We start from the raw sequence: 22,408 nt of genomic DNA, 5'->3' as shown, positions 1-22,408 counted from the left end.
TAAATCCAATACAAAATCCATACTAACATCCAACCAAGGAGCATCTAGAATAGGTAGTGGTTATACAAACCAACATAAGTCAAGGAGCCTTTGGATTGTTGACAAATTAATAACACATCTTCTTATAAATGAAAAGTTACATTAAAGTTTTACCCAAATGACTCTTCATTTGACAAATAAAAGTTTAAACTAGTAGAAATTTGATAAACTAGGGCCAGGGCCTTGTCATGCCTAAAGTTACCTTTGTAGTTCAACTCATGGATGATATATTCTAAAAAAGAATAATCTATGACACATAACTACACAACAAAAAACAAGTAACCATTCAAAAGCACAAAATTACCTCACTTACCTCTTTCCACCCGCTCAACATGAATATGTTTAAATGAATACTCACATAGGTAATGCTCTTGAAAAGTGTAAAGTCTCATCACCTATACATATATAATGTTGAATAAGGCAACTCACCCACTAAGTGCATCAGCCACCTAAGTGCATCAGCCACCTTGTTAAGATTACCTTATTTCTACCTTAAAGAAATATTGAACTCCTGCATAAAAGATATCCATTTAGTTGACGAATTAATTTATGCTACCCATTAATATACTTCAAAGATTTATAATAAGTGATGAGTATGAACTCCTTTTGAACAAGATAATTTTGTTAATGCTTGAACAATGACATAGAACTTTAGATCATATGTGGAGTAACAACTTCTCATATAAAAAAACGATTGGTCTCTTTGCCTAGTAAGAACACCCTCAATGCCCAATCGTGATGCATCTCAGTTACCTCAAACTACTTATCAAAATTAGAGTGTCATCACACAAGACTCAATTATCTTCTAATTCACTAACTAAATATTAATTTTTGCTTCTTCAATCCACTAGAATTTATGCCTTTTTAGGTACTTATAGTAATATACACAATTAAGAAATTGAAAATTCTAATGAACTATTTATAGAAGGATGTAAGTTTATAAACACTTTGGACATTATTGCGAACGTCCTCCCGAAGCGGGATCTAAATGGTGATGTGGAGGAAATAATAAGAAATTCTTATTTCTTATTAGTAGAAATAGGAAGGATTCGCCGCCTAATATTATCGTTACTAGGAATCTTAACTAGTTTCAGAGTCTTGATAAATGTACTAATTATGTATAGGGAGGACGTTTCACCCATAGTACAACTTATCTAAGGTAAACTGTGTTGTTTGTTTGTCTGATATAAACTAAGGTATTTGTTCTGCATTCTAATGATTGGTAATCTCCATTGAAATTACTAAATCTCTATGCAACATCTCCTTACATGATTTTTTTATGATCATAAATCATTTTTTATTTTTTATAAAATAATGTTCTCTACTTAAACTTGTTGAAATCTCATTTTCCTTGTAGAAAAAACTCTCAAGTAAACAAAAGTCAAAGGTAACATTTTTCATACAAATAAAGGTGATGTTTATCTAGTAAGTATTTTCTTCTCTGTGTTTGTCGATTAAAGTCTAAGCATGACTGTTTAAAAGACTTGATAATATCAAAAAAATATTTCCTAACCATTTATGCCATCTTAAATGGTTGGAATTTTTTTCCTAATGCTAATACCAACCCTAATCTTTCTAGTCTCGCCCTAGCACACCTTTCAATGCATGTTTAGAGTTCCCATAACCTATGCATATAATTTTTTAATGTGCTCATTTTTTTCTACACACGTATAATATTTTTTTTTATATAACAACACCATTTCCTTCACTAATGATATTGTCCTTCATTAACATTTTCCCCAATAGCACACTCTTTTTTTTCTACACACGTATAATATTTTTTTATATATAACAACACCATTTCCTTCACTAATGATATTGTCCTTCATTAACATTTTCACTAATAGCACGCTTAGCATGACACAATAACCAACATAGTCACCATATCTATACAATGGTATCTCATCAATTTTTCCATAAATAATACATTTCATTCATTAACAAAATCCAAGACTTGTGTGCATAAATACACCTAGTCACTAGTAATCCAGAGAATATTATGCCACATAAAAATAGCTATAGAAAACCAAGCCATCAACGAGCAATGAAAAGGGTGCATGCCACACAATTCTAACCACATATCTAGAGTATTATGCCATAACCAAGCCAAGCCAGGCTATACATTCTCTAGCCATTATATCCAAATATATATATAAGTTCATTTTATTTTTCTTTTCTTATACATATTTTATATTTCTATATTTATTAATTTTAGCATTAAAGTGTTTTTTGTTTCTACTGAGAGTTGGTTTTACAAGAACAACTCAAGTTAAACAAAAGTCTACATTCAAGTCATTAGTAAACTAGTCCAAACAACCATGAAAACCTAATATTCAATCTAAAGTGTTTTAATGATTTCATCATTATTATCATCATCCACTGAAATTATTGTTTTAATAACAAAGAAGATGGAGTTGTAACTTGAACCCAAGTACACTGCATTTCGCTCTTATACATTCCGACATCTTTGAAAAGAAGATGATACAAAAAAAGTAAATATTAGGGTATGTTTGGGATTGTGGTAGCGATAACGGTTCAAAGTGTTTTTTGTTTAGAAATACATCAAAATAAAGTTTTTTTATTTTTAATTTTTTTTTATATTAGCACATCAAAATGATTTGAAAACATAGAAAAAATTTATTTTAAAGAAAGATTCTTTAAAAAAAATAATTAAAAAAATGTGACTTGCACTGTATTTTCAAATAGATGTAGATAAGATTGAAACTTTTCTCTCGATGATTATATAAAAAAAAAGATTGAAACTTTTTAAAAATTATAGAGATAATGTAAGGAAATGTAAAACTACGAGGAGGGAGGTGAAATATTAATGAATTTATAGGGGTATAATTGTACTTTACTTAACTGGAATGGTCCCAAAAATCGAATTCATGTAAGTATCTTAGCAGAATAGCAGTTGACCATCACTTGAGCACCTATAAATATTCAAGGCCTTTAGGTTATTCATTATTAGTATGTCAAGAAATACACAGTGAATATGTTAACTCATGCATGGTATATTTGGTATAATGATTAATGCATCATAATTAATTGTATAATGTAATAAAAATACAACATAATAATATAGGTTGATGCATTATATTCTAATGTTCGGTTACAGATATTTGAGTGATGGAATGAAGGCTTTTTATAATCTTTATTTTATAATAATATAGGTTGATGCATTATATTCTATAGTATATATTTATTTACAAAGTGATCCTTATTTGAAAACTCTTCTATTCATTATATTTTGTAAGAATTAAGTTTAGTTTCTATGATGAAAAAAATTATAATTAGATCCCTCCATGATTACTTTTAATCATGTAATAGATGATCATACAACTCTCACATAATTGGATTGATTTTGATACACATTCTTTCTTTGATGCATCACCTCTTTTTCCCAGAAAATAGACAAAGACGACCAAAGGGAGAGAACATGGTAAGAGCAATGTCAAGGTCACAAAGGGCGGAAAGCTCTCATGCCTTCTTAATGAGTCCATTCCTTCGTTTTGAAAATGTAACCTGTCGATCTGTATTGCTTTCTATTCTCTTTATCTCCAGTTTAACCCGACCCATTTCTTGATCTGTCACCTAGAATTGCAAAGATTTACTGGTGGATTTGGTTCAGTTGTTAGAATCAAGACTTGCTTTTGTTGCCATTAGATATATTCAACCTCTAAATGTTCTACTTTACACTGATCACCAGCAATTTTGAAAGACTGAGAAAGATGTATAAGAGATAGCCTTAAAAACATGAGGTAGAAGAGTACATGTCCTCCATGTACGTTCCATTTCGGGTCTGTGTTTCCAAGTTACAACACCAAATTAGGCTAGGTTATGGCTTAATCTGTTTCTTGTTTGATTTGTGTTCCCTTCCCCATGAGAGCAGAAAAGTTAATCATCTGATATATACTTCCTTTTTGCATAAGTGCGGCATGAACATACCAGAACAAATTATTCAAGATTCAGTGAACTATCCACTGAAACAATACATACATACATATATATATGAACTGCGTACTTGGGGATTGGGATTTTTGGACATTTTCAAACAAAGATCTTGTAGTAAACTGATAGCTAGTTACAGCTAAACTTCAATCACGGCGCTGGCACACATCTACAGTTTTCTGCTCCATGTTATTAATGTTGTTGCAGCCAGCATATGACCTTGTGCTGTTAGCTTTTGTTTTGTTTGAATTGACACGCCTGCTTTCCGGATGCCAAAATCTGCAACTCACATACTTCGGGCTATCTTTTGCTGGTGCATCAATCTGTGTAGCGCCAGAGGTTTTAGGCCTTCGCTATATCATCAATCAATCAGAGAGTCTTGGTCCATATGATCGGGTCATATAGTTCTGTCACTACGCAAGCTTAAACGATTTAACATTAGGGCATGCATAGATGTCTCGTATGTTTTTTGTTTTGTATTTTAAAAATATTTTTAAAAAAATTAAAAAAATTTTAATTTTTTTAATTTTAAAAATATTTCTTAATATATTTTCAAATAATTTTTTCTCAGCCCACCAGGTAAATGGGCGATGTATCTGCAAGTATGGATTGAACAACATTTATGAAGAAGGATCGAAGCCCCATAGGAAGGCCCATACAGAGATCATTTCATGCCACATGCAATCATTCTTTCTCTTTATTTTTTTTTTTATCGGAGAATATGCTACATGTTCCTGATGATCAAACGTGTGGATAACTACGAGCATCTAAATCATTCGGTGAAAGCAATCCAAAAACATTGACATTTGACAAAAGTAAGGGGTCAAAGATGTGTTTGACCTTCTTTGGTAGAAATTTCAAGTGGTCGGTTCAGAAATTCATTTTATTTCTTGTATGGAAGTTGCCTTGTATCGTAGAAAAGTTGGCTTACCACATCGACAATGATTACAATATTCGCAACCTCCCAAACTTCATCTTCTCTCCCATTAATCTTGCATTCTTGCTGCCGAAGCCAGCCCCGAGACCAATCAATCTCCGCATCAAGAAATAGTTATCATCTAAAGAATTTTGGATGGAGTAAATTAAATCCTCCTTTGCATTTATTTTGTTAAATTAATATAAAAATTTCAAAGTTTATTCTCATGACAAATCTTAAAATATTCAGGACAACCAAATAATTAAGTTTACCTTGATCACTAAGACTCCCACCACACGCCACCAACTTGCAAATTTAATATGCATCAAATATTAATTAATATTGTCGGTGAAATTTAGTAATTTAAGATAAGATATAGAGAGATCCGGTGAAAATGGTCATGAAGATTGAGAGTGATAGACCATGTCAAACGGTGGTCGGACGGGAAATCCGTTTCTGTCGTGGAGGAGCAAATAAATAGTTAGTTTTTTAAATATGAAAGCTGAGAAACAAATGCTAATTTAACAGATCTCGTATAGCAGAAGCTATTTAAATATTTTTATTTAATTATATTAATAATTTTTTTTATTAAAAAAGGTCATAGTTTAAATTCTATTGAAAGAAAATAATTTATTATTTAAATCTTTTTTTTTCATATTAATCTATTTTTTATCAACAAAAAAATATAGTATTTATTTCAATAATGTATTTCATTGAATAAAAATTAAAGGTGATTATAATAAACACTATCAAAAATTTGGCAAATACAAACAAAAATACCGATGTAATTTTTTCGTCCGTAGACTGCGATGAATTTTACAGACCGACTTTTTTATCGTTATATCCCTTAGTAAACACTGATAGAAATATTTTGTCGGTATATACTGAGGGAATTGAAGTTGGAAAAGAAGGAATAAAAAAAATCAGAAAAATACAATAACATGTAACTTTACCAACGGAATTAACTCGACAGTAAAGTTCATTCGTAAATATACCAACAAAAATAATTCCTCGATATATATCGATGGAATTACAAACGATATTACAGTGAGATTTAAAAAGAAAAATTATACGGTGATGTGACACTTTTTATCGATAGAATGACTGATGGAATGACCGACGGAATAATCGTTTGGTGATGTGACACTTTTTTTCAATTTTTTTGTTCAATTTCAATTAAATGTATAAGATTAATTTTAATTATTATTTTGAAATTTTGTTAATTTAGATTAAATTTTTGTAAATTTAGGATTAAGTATATTACCACTTAGAAAATGAGAATTTTCACGAAAGTGAATTATTCTAATTTGTTGGAAGAAATTGAATAAAATCAACTGGTTTGCGACTTATATGTTGTGTATTTTAAGTTTAAAGATTTTGGGCAGCCTCCTGTATAAAGCAGGTGCTACTTATTTTTTTAAAATAAAAATCTTTTAATTTCTTTCCTATTAATTTATGTAGATGCTTAGGAGAAAGTCTATTACAGATCGTGAGGGCAGGATCACTACTATATCTTCTAGGAGTGATGCTGATGACCACGAGTCATGAGGTGCCGACCAAGAACAGGCACCTGAGGCATAAGCATTGACTCACGACACGGGGTCATCAAGTGCGATGCCACAACGTCTAGGGTGATCCCTTCATAACAGGATCCATTTACCCGCAAGTGCAAGACCCATTAGAAGGAGGACCTTCCAATATATGTTTGAGTTATTTTCACAATGACATATTTTATAATTTATTTTAAAATAATTTTATTTAACTAATGCAATTTCAAGTCTATAAACATTCAGGCAGCAAGAACAATAACATCAAACTTTGAATCGTCAATGGAAATTTCACTGTTTCAATTGAGCCAAGTTTCCAAACATTTTGAATGTAAACCGTAGGTCGATGCATGATTTTCAAGGTTTAAGGTTAGTATTAACTTAAATATTTTTTTTATTATGTTAATTTAGTTAGTTTATTGAAATTACTAAAATTTTCTTTTTATAAATTTTTACTGCAATGGAAAATTTTAATGAGAGATAATTGATGATAATGTTGCGAGGAAAGTTTGGGAGAATCACATTGCAACTGGGTAAGATAAAAATCAGAATAATTGTTTTTATTCCAAATATTAAAATTCTATTTTTCATTTACTAAAAAATAATTTATTGGTAACATATAAGTTGCATAATTTTTTGTATGAGGTGAAAAAAAAAGCAAAACAATATGCTAGAGAAAGCGAGCTTCCAGCCTGGAATGACGTTGGCGGTTTGGTAAAATTTCAAATTGCCATATACCTCGAAGGCTGTATGGGCAAACTACATTCAACACGTGACATTCGCATGTTTCACGTGACGGTCGTAGTCTAGTGCGAAGAATTGGCATCGGTGTGTTCACAGTTCCATTACCACGCACACCGACAGTTACGTTATGTTGTTTCACATGCGAAACAGATGGTAAGTTTTTTTGTATTACTTTATTTTTTTTAATTTGTTATTTTTATAAGTATATTTAACTGACAATATTTTTATCTTGTAGGCTATGGTTCTTGGATGCGAGTCAAGCCCGATGGAGTTTTTTTGTTAAAACACATATGTGGAGTGATGATTGCTAAAAAATGGTGCATCAGTTTGTGGATAGCTGAGCTCGACTCTTTCTGGTTTGTTGGTTTTCAACCATTTTTTTTAAGCTATAATTTTCTTTAATTTGATGAATTTATTTTTTCTTTCCAAGATAAATATAATAGTCGCTTGAAAGAGAGATACAAAGACAATTCTTCAACTCATTCAGATCTTAATTCGGATATGAGGTCATAGGCATTATCATTCGGTGGGCCCAATAAAAATTAGGTGTACAGACTCTCTAACAGTAATGTCGAGAGCTTATGGATGACTATTAGTGTTTTGATCGTTAGATCTCATAATCGGTTCCAAGCACTCAAACTTTCGAGTTTGTAACGATGTTAGACAAATGAGTACAGGATCGAACGGGTCATCTTAATGAAAAATATGAACGACTAACTGTGGATTATGAAGAACTCCACCAAGTAGTAATGAAGATGAGATCACACATTAATGGTCCATGTGCTCGTCCTTATTGGCCCTACAGTCCTAATGATAACCAGCCTCCTCCTTTTCCTTCAGCGCCGCCTTTGTTTTAGATATACTGTATTTGAATGTATAAATGTTTAAATTTATAATAAATATTTAATTTTTATATTATTTTAATTTCTTTTTATATATTTGATTTTAATTTATTTTTAATATTTTGCTAATTCTGTTTAATACTTTTTAAAAAATATTTTAAAATATTATTGACGAGGTTACCGACGAACCACATCTATCAGTATATTTTAGAGAGTTGAAAAAGAATTACTGCAAATATCACTGCTGCTATTAACTCGATGACATAATTACAGATAGTATTCTATTGATGATGTCATATTTACAAACATATATATTGTGCAATGAAGAAAAAAAAGAAAAAAAAAAAAGAGGGAGTGTGCAACCTGCCAAGAGAAGAAAATATGAAAATAGGGATTTTGTCATTTTTCATGAAAATTGCTTGAAAAAAAAAGAGTGTAAGATAGAAAGAGTGTTAAGTAATTAAAGAGAGGGTTTGATACATTAAGGAGACTACAAGGAGTTTAAAGATTTTAAGTGTGCTTTTAGAGAAGAAAAAAAATTGATTTAGAGGAAAGTGTGAAGGAGAACTTGATTCAACTTATTTTGACTTTTGATTCTTCATTCTTTAAGAGTAAGAAAACTCTCCATGATGATCCATTATGTTGTTTTTCATGTTTTTTCTTGGATTGAGTAGAATTGGTATTATTTGAAGGTGGGTTCTTGATGTTATAATGGTTTGAATGCATGGATTTATGTTAATTACATGTTTATTGAGGGAATAAATGTTTGGGCTTGTCATTAATTAGGTTAATTTAAAAACAAAAATGTATTTCTTTCTCTTAGTAATGGGAATTTCGGCCAATGGTGGATTTTTAGGGTGATTAGGTTGTTGAATTAATTACAAACAAATTATATTTAGTTATGATAATTGAGTATTTGATGATTGAAGAATGTGTAAACAAAAAAAAAAGAGAAAAGAAGACAGAGAGGGATAAAAAAATAGTTTCCACCTTGGGTTTGCTATTGATCCCTTATTATGTTATAAGTAAATATGATCTTATTGTATTAATTAGTGAAATTACATACATGGATGCTTAATTAGTTGTTGTTATGTGTGATTATGGAACTCTTAGAAAGGTGAATTTGGCCATGGAAAATATAAGAAATAAAATTTCAAACTTGAAGAAATCAATTAATTGTATTTAAATAGTGGAAGAAAAATAAAATGAAATGATGTGTTGAATTAGGTATAAAGGAATTAAATTTCCTTTAATGTTGGGAAAAGTTTTATAGTGATATAAGATTCCCTTATAATTGTGGTGAATTAAAAGTTTAGGTGGATTAGCATTGTATGAATTATTTGTGGAATTATTAAAGAACATGAAACTAAGTTAGAATAATCACAATAGTTTTGGATGTTAAAATTATATTGATAAAAAATCTTACTATGTGATGAAGTTTTAAGAAAATTATTGGGTGATGAAATATTAAAATCATAAGATCTTTCAAATGAAACAGGGAAGGTTGGAGGCTCCAGACAGCAACAGGGAGTTACTAGTCGAGCATCACCAGCAAGTAGGTATCTGATATCTTGAATTTTTATAGAAAGATTAATTGAAAAACTTGTGCTGATTTTAATTAGAAATTCTATAATTTATGTTTGATGTTAACGGATGAACATATTGGGCGGATGAATTAATGTCTGGTAATTAGGCGAGTGAATTAATGCCCGGTAATTAAACGGAATAATTAGTACCGATAATTGGGCAAGTGAATTAATATCGGTCATTGGGCAGATGAATTAGTACCGGTAATTGGACGGATGAATTAATGTCCAGTAATTGAGCAGATGAATTAGTACCGGTAATTGGACGGGTGAATTAATGCCTGGTAATTGGGCGGGTGAATTAATGCCCGGTATAATTAGACGGATGAATTAATGCTCGGTAATTGAGCGGATGAATTAGTACCGGTAATTGAGCGAGTGAACTAATGCCTGGTAATTGGGCGGGTGAACTAGTGCCGGTAATTAAACGGATGAATTAGTACTGGTAACTAGGCGAGTGAACTAATGTCCGGTAATTGGACGGATGAATTAGTGCAGATAATTGGACGAATGAACTAGTGCTCGATATTTGAGCGAATGAATTAGTGTCCCTAATGAGGGAGCAGTACCCCCGTGAAACGACTAAGATTGGAATTTAATTGGATGAATATGGAGGTGTAAGATATTAGTGATTCATAATAAAGTATATAGAAAAAAAATATTTTTATATGGGTGTAGTGAAATGATACATTACATTTATTAATAATTATGCTGATAAAATATTAATTTTATTTTCAGGACCCTCGCAACAGTAGAATAGATCCTACTTGAATATATGCTACTTTTTGTGTATTTATATTAATCAACATGCATTTTGAGAATTAAGAATAATGTAAAAGAGGTTGAATGAACCTTTATAATTGTAGAACAAAATTTTTATATATAATTAATGTGTATGACATACTTAAGAATATCTTTATGTTAAATTAAGTATTTGATTCTATCATGGTTGCTCATATGATTAGAAATGTTGGAATGATTAAATAATGAGGGTGTTACATTCATAATTTAAGTTTTTATTTTTTATTTTTAATTATTTGATTATTCAAGTTAAGTAAACCTTAGAATTGTTTACTTTATTTTGTTTTTTTATTATTGATTGCATCTTGATTATCGGACAATACCTGTTTTTTTTGTGATGCTTTGTTTGGGAAAAAGGTCCAAGATGATTGAACCATGATTATGATATGAGTTATGTCAAGAATAAAGATGTCGATAACTTGGTATGGTCCCGTTATAAGAGAAACTCTATTGATTTTTTAGTAAAAAAAAATAAAATTACACCACATAAAATTTTACACTTTTAAATAATTATGTTTTTTTTAGATTGTGACACACTATCACCTACAACAGTTTTAAATTACATAAACAATTGGTTTATTTATTATTCTTATAAAATGAATATGTTTCTCTCTTCTTTTTGGTTAGTCACCGGTGCTACTACCATAATGAGAGGATGCAGAAGATGATGAGCAATGGTATTTGATAAAGAAGTTTGTTTTTTTTACTTTGTGGTGAGCTAGTAGATCTTTTGAGGTAAAGAGAGGTTGGTGTTGTGGTCACTAATGTGGGGACTATTGGTGGTTAATCAAAGAGGTGGACTATGATGAGATATGCTATTATTTTGGCGAGAGGAAAGGACAATAGTTTGGTTTTTAGATATGTTTGTGGGGAGGAGAGATTGGACTCTTAGCTGAGGTGGTGGTTCTTTGGTTTTGATAGAAGAGTTACGACTATATGGTTGAGAAAAGAGAACCGGTACTGGATTGATGATGGTGGGTGAATGGTGACTGAAGGAAGGAGGGTGGGAACGTTGGCTGTGGATGCCTAGATAGTCAATGTTGCCCCGTGGGTGATGGTCACAGTAAAGAGTGGAGGATTTCTTTGGTTTTGGTAGTTGGGTTTTGGTCTGAAAGAAATCATAGAGGCAAGAAGATTATACTAAAGCTACAAGGGACCTACACTATTATTGTTAATGGGTGATTTGTTGTGGCTGGGAAAATTGGTGGAGATGGGTTGGTGCACCTTATCTAGTTGCTAAAGGTGGTGTTTGGTATGGTGGATGGCTGGTATTTTTTTATTAATAGGTCTAAGGTTTTTTTTTTTTTTGTATTGTATAGGTGTGTGTAAGTTGGTAGGTGAGAGAGTGTTTTGGTGTGTGGGTGATTTTTGTTCTAACTAATACTCCCTTAAAATTCCTTCTCCCCCATGAAATTTTCCCCTTTTTTTGTGTGGTACAACCACATATTTATATACAAAATAAACTTATCATTTTCCTCCTAATTGCTTGGTCCCTAAGCAACTAAAAAAACATTTGGTCCCTCATTTTCCTTGTTTTGCACTTTTGGTCTTCATATTCAATTTTTTTTTGTATTTTGATATTTAAAAAAAAGACAATGTCAATGTTGACTCAATAAAATTGATTAATGATTTTGAAATGAACACGTTACAAATCAAATACGTCGAAAGTAAATTTTTGAATTTCACTTCTTTTGAAAAGTCGTTCAAAATACAAAAACGATGCAAATACATCAAAATATATTTTTAGATTTCTTTTTTTAAAAAAACGTAAGAAAAATATGGTAAAAAATAGGTAATGACAAAGTTTTATATCAAAATATTACTAAGAAAACTAAAACTACTCTTGGTTTTACTGTTCACGTAGACACAAATTACTGTGGATTGGAGCAGTATAATGACAGAATTGTTCTTGCCGAAGAAACTTGCTAAGCATGTAATTGGAGGTAGGATTGTCTTTTCCAATAAGATGCAAATTATTATTTATATTCAGAAATAGTTGACGTGTACTAGGCACGCGCCAACAGGTGGGCGCCGCTCATGCTATTTGGGTGGCATGTGCGGGTAGAACAAAATTGATAGCTTCTTTATAGGGCATCTTTCAATGCGCCTTGTCACCCACAGTGGCAAGGCACATGTGCCAAAGAGGCCAATAAAAGAGCTCTAAGTGAGGGGGTTTTCCCTCATTCCTTCTTTGCCCTTTCTCCTTCTAGAAAATCATGCTGCCAATTGCAAAAAAACATGGGTAAGGTATGATTCCAAATCCAAGTAACATGGGTCTGACATGTTGTCAGGTCCAAGTAAAAGTGGGTCAGTCACGTTTGCTAGACTCAAGCAAACTTGGATCAAACACCTTTGATTATAAGATGTATTTTAACTATTGAATAATGAGTTTGACAACCACGCTAGACCCAAATTACTTGAGTTTGACGTAGTTTCAAGACCCAAGTATCTTGGGTCTAGCATGGTTGCCAGACCCAAGCCACTTGGGTCTGACACCATTACCAAACCCAAGTGCAAGATCCAAGGTCCTTGGCTCTGGTAGACCCAAGCGACTAAGGTCTGACACCACCTATGCCAGATCCAATTACCTCTCAATCCTTTCATTTTGTGATTATCTCTCTTTGGTACTATAGTTTTAAATTTTAAAACATCTATTTTGATGTTTTTAAAACTTTTCAGTTTGAAAAATAGCTAAGAAAGTTTTTAGTAATCCTATTTGAGAACTTATTCTTATAAAGTAGCTTTATTGGGGTGACAAAATCTTTTATCATAGTTGTGATCATTAGATTATTAGGTGTTCATGTTATTTTTTTATTGAAATAATATTTTCTTTCTTTTCAATAAAACCACCCCAGACCCAAACACATTGGGTCTGACAATAACACCAGGTCCAAGCGCCTTGGGTCTGGCAAACACACCAGGCCCAACCGTCTTAGGCTTAAAATCACATCAGGCTCAAATGCTTTGGGTCTGACATATAACATGAGTTTGACATTGTTGTCAGACCCAAGTAAACATGAATGCCTTTATGATTATAGAAAATTACATAAAAAACAGTGTAGAAGAACAAAAATACTCGCATTTTAGGTCTGACACCCTTACTAGACCCAAGTGTCAGACCCCCATGCCAAATCCAATTATCTCTCCATCCTTTTGTTTTCTCCGATAATCTCTCTTTGGTTGGGTTTAGCAATCGTGCCAGACCCAAGCGACTTGGGTATGACAACCTTGCTAAAAACAACTTGGGTTTGCCAATCACGCTAGATCCAATCGCCTTGGATCTGGCAGCCACACCAGACCCAACGTGTTTGAGCCTGACACCCACACCTAACACAAGCTACTTGGGAAATATTCCAACCCATAGCGGAGCGCGATCAAATATACTAGTTAATTGCTAAAATAATAGGGGTCAAATGATAAATAAACCTTAACTTAAAGGATTAAATTGAAGTTTTCTACTATTAAATAGTAATAAGGCTCTTTTTTTCTTGTTGTCAAACTTCATTGTTAACCACAATTATAGTTTCGCCAAATTGATAATTAATAAATCTTGGAATGATTTTTAAAATTGTATACATGCGAGAATGAAAAAAATATGTTAAAAAAAACATGGTAATGCAAAATAGAAAGATAAAATTAGAAATGTTAAATCTAAAAAAAAATGCATTATTTAAAACAAACAATACAGTACATAATAGATTATGAAAAGAGCTAAAATGTAAGCCCCATCTCTTTTAGTATATTGTATAACAATATAAAAAACGATTAAAATAGTTAATTAAATATAACTTGGTTCATAATAACAAAATTAACTAATAATCCTTATAATTTTAAAAACAATAATTTTATCTCAACATTTTTCAATCCTCTTGAAATCTAGCCCTTTTTTTAATTTCTCGTTATTTTTCAATTTGATTTATTTTTTGAAAGATGAAAAGAGAAGTGAGAAAGATTTTGTGTGTGTGTTTCTATATATATATATATATATATATAACAAAAGGGTAGAAAAGAGAAGCGAAACGACATATCGCTTGACAGGAAAAGAAAAAAAAACACAATTGATTGTCGTCTCCATCGGAAGAAGAGGGAGGGAAGCAGGAACAAGGTTTAAGATTGGAAGCAAGGAAGGAGAAGAAAAAAATTAAAAGAAAATGGGCGGCGCAGAAGAAGAGAAGCAAGCAAACGAGATGCCAAAGTCTAATCCAATAACACAGGCCCAGTTCCTCCTCTGGAAACGCCAAAAGGTATTTTCTTCTTCGCCCTTTACTTTTCTAGGGTTTCTTTCTATATCCAACCAATTGTCCTGGAATTCATAACTGATAATTGAGCTAGATTGAAAATTTTAAATATGTTAATATATACCAAAATTCTCATCTTAAATCGTTGAGTTTGGTGTGTGTATCATGTCAAAGCAGTGCAACACTAGAAATATTGAACAGTTTGGCCTTTGTCTTAGGAATTAGAATAGGGAATCTCTGTTAGTTTTTTGTGTATGAATTCACTTTAAAGGCTATTTGCGAAATAAATACAATGTTACTGAGTGGTAATGCACTTCTTTACTTGGTTCCCAATTTCATTTATCATCCAGGTATCTGTAATTTGTTGAGGGTTTAATATAATTGGCCATACATGGTAGTTCCTGATCCTTTCTATCCTATCGGCCATATATTGATTTGGTGGGTCAAAGTTATCATCAAGAAGGAATAAAGAACTGGGAAAGGGATTTTGTGGTAATGCATTTAACTGTTAGCAGCAAGAGTTGGTACCCATGTTGTGTGTTTTCTTTTTGATAGTAGTTGCCGCAATGAATCTGTTACAAATCAGACACCACCGCGAAACTAAAAATTTTAGTCTGCAGGATGTTACTAGTGAAGGTAACTGAGAGCCTTCTCAAGGCATTATAATAACTTGCTGTTAAGTAGAGGGTATTTGCATAATCCCATCTCCTTGAACTGTTACCAAGTTGATAACAAGTTCAGAGACATGATGAGGGCTCTACTAATGTTAGACTACTTTATTTACTTTTTTCTTTTATAATTATGACAATAAATATCAGTCTTTTTTCTTTTCTTTTCTTTTTTTTATATCAGGAAGCAGATTCCTCAGCTAGAAAAGCTGAAGCTGCTAGGAAACGTGAAGAAGATATAGCTGCAGGAACAGTACAAATGAATGGCCGGGAACTCTTCTTGCACGAACCTTGGGTGTTTGATAACACTCAGTATTGAGATTTGGTTTTTGTTCAAGAACACATAAACATATACAGACTCATTCGTGTAATGCCTGAGAGAATATCTTAACATATAATGCTCTATTTCCTGTTGACTTTGCTTTTAAAAAAACTTATGGTGCCTTGAGAATGCCCAATGATGTTGATTTTTCTTTTAATGTCTGCTAATAGCTGGTATTATGATCTGGTAGTTGTGGTGTAAAGGAAGAACAATGGGATCAATATATGACTAGAGTTATGTTTTGCTCTGCTCCTAGAACGCTATGAATGATATGAGGAAGTGATCACCTATTTTGCAAAGTCAGCAGCATATTTTGCTGGCATTCAGTTTACATATGAATAGAGTAATAGTGTAAAAGATGTGTAAACATTGTATTTTACACCAGCAGTCTATCATACCTTTATTGTCGATGGGGTTTGTCAACACTCTTCGGCGCTACATAACATGGTGCATGATTAAGGAGTCGACTTACCTTTTTTTTTGTTCCCTGAGTGTTTTTTTCTTTTCTTTTCTTTTGATAGTTGTTCCATGCAAGGTGGCCAATGTTTCTCATTCATCTAGCTGAGGCGAGCTTAACAGTTGCATCATTTGTTATACAAGTAACTTTGGGGACAGTTTGCAAATATTGCAAAGTACTCCTTTTAGGGCACCTATTCTCCCACCACTAATTACTATGCCTACTTTCTGCTCAGCCTCTCGGACCCTTCACAAAATTTGAGCCTGGTTTCTCTCCCTCATCAACAATGCAGATCCTTTACCATGCTGCCTCAATACTAATTCATTCACCCATCTGTTTTCTTATTGCCCGTGTACTGCTGGAAGACAAAATCATGGACCTTGCATTTGCATTTGGGTTCTATTGCTCGTTAAACTTCTTGTGAAGGAGGCAGCTAGCGCTGGCCTGGATGGGTGTTTTCCTGCTTGAGTTATTCACACTATATTCCTGGCCTAGCTACTCATACACTCAGATGATTAGGTGTTGGTAGAATAGCAGTAGAAGCAGGAAAGTTGTTTGTAGCGGTTTATACACACAGATTATCGGTAGTATAAATATTATTATACCAAGGTTCATGTAAATGGAAAATGGTTACCAGAGGCATTTGTTTCATGGAACGGCTGTGGCATTTAGAGCAAGATATCATTGAAAGCTGCACTTTTATCGAACCACATCCTATAGTTCATACATGGCACAGAACTGGATCTGGCACGCCCCAGAGTAAGAGCACCGAAAAGAGAGTTCCACTGACAATTGCACTTAAACTTTATTTAAGAAGCCAGATTTCACCAGAAACATAGCATACATTGTCCGAAGACGAAGCACTGACTCAAACTGCAACGACATAAAAGAAACTTAAAAGACACTAAAAAGACGACATAAAACGAACATAGATTCGCAAGCTTAATTTTCAGCTAAAACACTAGACAATATGACTCGGATTTGACAGGATCTCTCCTCCTCCATGTCATATCGTCTCCCACTTTCCCTTACTCATATCGTTTTCGCCTGCAAAGAAAAACCCTTCAATGAGAACTGGTTAGGAAGATCATAACCGGCATTTAGCCCCCTCTTTCTTTCTTTTTTTCCTTTTTTCATGTCTCATTTAAAGTTTTTGTGGAAATTGATGAAAAAATAACTCTCATCCAAAAAATACGTGAACATGAGCCCACTGAGAGGGAGAAACTAAACATGCAATGCGAGTTAATGAAGGTTCATAGAGCAGGAAGGATATCTACCAGAGTTCCTCTTTGACAGAGTCCAGATCACGCCTTATTTCCTCTATATCCCTATGGATGTGCTGCAAACATAAAAGAGTTGCATGTTTCATCATACAGTGAAGAAGAGGAGAGGATCTACTAAACACATTGTATTTGTCTTCACTAATATTAATAGAATTTTGTAAATTAATATCAGGCATACCTCAAACCTATGGTTGTAATATTTGATCCGAATTTAATAAAGAATCCAGTACATGCAGAAGAAGCAATATGTATAATTAGAAATAGTCATTATACTTAGTAATGAAATATGGAATCGTGTGTGTGTGTGTGTGTGTGTGTATAGACACACACACACACAGAGTACTATGGATCGAGAATTAAATAGAGAATTAACCAGTCAATGAGGAATTGTAGCTCCCCGCCAGAATATCGTTGAATGAGTCGGTTCCTTTCCTGTTTATAAGCATGTAAATGTTAGAAATAATCAGGGGAGAAGGTAGAAAGGAACTCTAACTCGTATTAACTTATTCTCACAGGAGAAAAGGTCCCATGAACTTGTGGACTTGGAATATTAGAGTACTTTTAACATATATATTTGTACTAATGTAGAGATTAATTAAGAGATTTAAAGGATAACTACAACATTAATATATCGCCTACATACATGCAGAACAATTGAATGAATTCTTTGAATGTAGACTTAATTAATCCAAAAGAAACCATTAAGAAAATGAAGAACATCCATGCAATAGAGACGAAGAGAGCTGTACATCACCTCTTGCAATTCTTCTCCATTATCTTCGCTGCATGGCATTAGATTCAAAGGGTTAGTGAATAAATGAAGGTTGATTATTGATCGAAATGCACGTTTGTGTGAATATGGCAACAATTTCCTTCACAATTGAAAAGAGGTTTTTTACTTAGTCGCATAGCGAACCAAACCATTTCCAGACCTGAGATTTACACATATAAATAATTAAGAAAAAGCACCTTAGCTAGCATTTCATTTACACATGGAGCTAGTACCTGTTACTGTCTTCAAATGCAGGCAAGGCAAGAACAGGAGGAAGCATAGGGCGTCTCAAACACGTATTGTTGTCAGATTCGCTGTGTGCTTGCTGCTGCCGCTGATGTCCCTCCTTTTGCTGCTGCTCTTGCTCCTGTTGTTGAGAAGCTCCCGTGCTTCTCTTCTCATTAACGGTGAACCTAAATCTAGCCATTTTGGACAAAAGAAGGGAGTAAGGGAAAGGGAGTAACTTATTTGATGAGGACCAAGTGCTTTGTGGGGTGCATTTATAGGAACAAAGACAGGCTAGGTACTTGACAGGTGTTTCGACAGCTTCAAATCTCGTACTTATCCACCTCCTCCTCTTCTTCTTCTTCTTCTTTTTCCCGTTAAATGGTGTAGTTTCGGAAAACATGAGAGATTTAAAGCTGCAAACCTCCTGGCAAACTAGCTAGCTAGGGTATCTGGGATATGCTCTGGGGTTCTTAAAAATGCAAATTAAAAAAGAACGGTGCCCAACTTTTGATATAATATATTTTCTAGAGAAATCCAACTTTTAAATCATTTTAATTCCACAAATAAGTTCATATTCATAGGATTAGAGAGACTATACTCAATAAAAGAAATGAAAGCATGTATATATATATATGTGCGTCTGTGATTTTGGAAAATACGAAATTTGAATTAATAATAAGTAACTAATATTCCTTTTGCAAATTAAGGTCTACTACGCTCCCTCACAATCTTTAGCATCAATTCCATTTCTGGATGTCACAATAGTACGTTATTCCTCAAGGCCAGTGCCTAGCTACTACTCTAAAAATCTATGCTTGATTGCTGTGTCGTAAAAAAATAAATGTTTTCGTTTAATTTGACTACTTGATATCTTGATCGTCTTTTAACATTTTTATTTTTATATATTTTACCTTCTTGAAATTCATTTTTCAAGGGATTTTACATCAAATATTCTGAAGGATTTTCAACACCAATGATAATACTATAATTTTTTTTATTGTTTTTGTTATAAAATGATTATACAACATGTTCTATATAATATAATAAATTTAAAGATCATTTAATTTGTTGTTATAATTTTTAATGAACAAAATTATACAACACGTGAGATAATATTATAATTTTTAATTAAAAATTATTTTGTTGTTATAGTTTTTAATGAATAAACAATTATTTTGTGTTATTATTTTATCATTATAATATAATCATATACAACACGTGAGATAATACTATGATTTTTAATAAAATATCATTTTATTGTTATAGTTTTTAATGAATAATGATCATTTTGTCTTTATAAAATGATCATATAACACTACCAATAATACTATGATTTTTAATGAAATATCATTTTGTTGTTATAGTTTTTAACAAACAATTATCATTTTATCATTATAAAAACATGTACAATAATATTATGATTTTTAATGAAAAATCATTTTGTCATTACAAAATAGTCATACCACACGTGCAATAATATTATGACTTTTAATGAAAGGTACTTATTTTGTGTTATAGTTTTTAACAGACAATGATTATTTTGTCATTATAAAATAATCATATAACACGTGTAATAATACTATGATTTTTAATAAAAGATCATTTTGTCGTTATAGTTTTTAATGAACAATGATTATTTTATCGTTATAAAATAGTCATACCACACCTGAAATAATACTATATATGATTTTTAATGAATTGTCATTTTATCATTATAATTTATAACGAATAACGATCATTTTATCGTTATAAAATGATCATACAACACGTGTGATAATACTATGATTTTTAATGAAAAGTCAATTTTTCGTTATAGTTTTTAACAAACAACGATCATTTTGTCGTTATAAAATGATCATACAACACGTGAGATAACACTATAATTTTTAATAAAAAATCATAGCAACGATCATTTTGTCGTTATAAAATGATCATACAACACGTGAGATAATACTATAATTTTTAATAAAAAATCATTTTTTGTTATAGTTTTTAACAAGCAACGATCATTTTGTCGTTATAAAATAATCATATAACACGTGCAATAATACTATGATTTTTAATGAAAGGTCATTAATATACAACGGTCATTTTATTATTATTATAAAATAATCATACTACACATGCAATAATGCTATGATTTTTAATGAATTGTCATTTCGTCGTTATAATTTATAACGAACAATGATCATTTTGTCGTTATAAAATGAACATACAACATATATTATAATACTATAATTTTTAATGAAAGATAATTTAATTATTATAATTTTTAACAAACAATAATTATTTTATCATTATAAAATGATCATTCGATCATGTCAGATAATACTATAGTTTTTAATCAACATTAATGGTCTTTTTTTACGTTATAAATGATCTAATAATATATACACGTATAGAAAAGGTATAATTAGATATTTTTTCTCAACCTCTTCGATAAATATAATTAGATATTTTTTTTTGTTTAGAAGAGTTAATTTGTAATTCTTGAGAATATAATAAATTTAGTCATAAAAAAAACACGAAAACAAGAGGAGATCGTAATCTACGAAAAAGCAAAATGAAGAGATCCAATTAGGCTGATGAGAAATGATTTGCCAAAAGCAGATTTACTTTTTCCGAAGATATCCGATTTGACTCGTACGTTTTTCCGCTCAAATAATTAAATGACTTAACTGCCCTGAGGTTTGCCACGTTCCAGCAGGGATCCCCTCCCTCCCTCGTAAAAAGCGTGACCGTTTTTTGCATGCAGAGGCAGTAGGCGTACAGTGCCAAATACTCTACCAACCTCTGTCAAAAGGTTTGTTTTTGCTCTTTTGGCTTCTTCCTAACAAACCCAGCCACGTGCTCACCGTTCCCACGTTCCTCCCCCCCTTCCCCGTTATTTCCAAATAAATGATAGAAACCGAAGATACCCCCATTTATGGGGGGAAAAAAAAAACTAAATGTGGGGTCTACTTGGTGGCCCTGGGATTATTCTACGTGGGGCCTAGTTAGACAGACTGCCATGGATGGTTCGTGTTGCCAAATGGAGCTCTTGTGGGGCCCACTTAGATACAAGAAACGCTCGTGTTGATTTATTTACTAATTACTATCTATTGGTTTGGTTTTATCCTGTTCCCATAATGCCCCGCCTTTACTGCAAATACCAGATGCTTGAATTTACCGTCCTTATGCGGTAGACTTACCTTCTCTTGCAACCACGAAAAAGGAGTCAGATTTTTTAAGTAAATAAACCCAAGTGATTAACTTGGTAGTTAAAGAGGTGATTCCCTTGCAAATTTTTTCACCATTTCTAAAATCTTGGATTTTTTCCATGAAAAAGGAGTCACATTTTTTTTAGTAAATAAACTCAAGTGATTAACTTGGTAGTTAAAGTGTAGCTAAAGAGGTAATTCGCTCTATTTTTTATTTTTTTTAATTCAAATATTGCGACTAATATTTAAAAATAATTTATTAAATTTCTTTAAATACACTATGTTGATGTGGAAAGTACGTTGCATTTGGGTAAGGTAATAGGATAGAAAATACATATAGAAAAAGGAAAAATATATGTTTAGTTAGGACGAAGATAAATATAAAATAAATTTCTATTATTTCAAAACATAAAAGATAGCAAGATATGTTCTCTTTCTCTTACTATTTTTGTCTTTTTTATTTTGAGACAGTAACTAAATACTATTTTAAAATTATTTATTAAAAAATTTAATTTTAATCAATGTGCTAGATCGAGAGTATTTTGAATATGAAACTAAACAAATTTTACTATAAAAATACCAATTACTATGTTGATTTTACGGTGCAAACTCTATATCGTGAGAGAAAATATTATGTATTTTAATAATATTTATTATATGGGGTTTTGGAATAAAGTTTTTTAAAAAAACTCCATCCATTTTATTATAATTAAAAATTATATTTAATTTTTTAAAGATTTTAGATAAAAAGTTGATTATATATAATAAAGAAAATAACAATGATACTCATTGTCTTTAATGTAAATTAACCTAG

General features: G+C 31.8%; 2 protein-coding genes and 1 long non-coding RNA gene across 3 annotated transcripts; 1 reads left to right on the top strand and 2 right to left on the bottom strand.

Moving 5' to 3' along the window:
* The first annotated feature begins 14,454 nt into the window (after positions 1-14,454).
* On the top strand, positions 14,455-15,902 carry LOC133694174 (uncharacterized). Its single transcript, XM_062115636.1, has 2 exons — positions 14,455-14,670; positions 15,517-15,902. Exons 1-2 carry the CDS (start codon positions 14,578-14,580, stop codon positions 15,649-15,651), a joined length of 228 nt encoding a protein of 75 aa, XP_061971620.1. The 5' UTR covers positions 14,455-14,577; the 3' UTR covers positions 15,652-15,902.
* A 989-nt stretch (positions 15,903-16,891) lies between these two features.
* On the bottom strand, positions 16,892-17,459 carry LOC133693817 (uncharacterized). The gene is made up of 2 exons (XR_009842184.1): positions 17,389-17,459; positions 16,892-17,158 (listed from the first exon to the last, which is right to left on the bottom strand). It is a non-coding gene; the product is annotated as an uncharacterized LOC133693817 (long non-coding RNA).
* A 277-nt stretch (positions 17,460-17,736) lies between these two features.
* On the bottom strand, positions 17,737-18,750 carry LOC133694341 (uncharacterized). Its single transcript, XM_062115839.1, has 3 exons — positions 18,400-18,750; positions 18,149-18,176; positions 17,737-17,826 (listed from the first exon to the last, which is right to left on the bottom strand). The coding sequence occupies exons 1-3, from the start codon at positions 18,591-18,593 to the stop codon at positions 17,737-17,739; spliced, it is 312 nt and encodes a 103-aa protein (XP_061971823.1). The 5' UTR covers positions 18,594-18,750.
* Positions 18,751-22,408: the final 3,658 nt, after the last annotated feature.

This window comes from Populus nigra, chromosome 5 (genome assembly GCF_951802175.1).
Source record: "Populus nigra chromosome 5, ddPopNigr1.1, whole genome shotgun sequence".
Taxonomy (NCBI): domain Eukaryota; kingdom Viridiplantae; phylum Streptophyta; class Magnoliopsida; order Malpighiales; family Salicaceae; genus Populus; species Populus nigra.
Note: the sequence above shows the minus strand (reverse complement) of the source record. Positions and strands in the feature narration are given on the sequence as shown.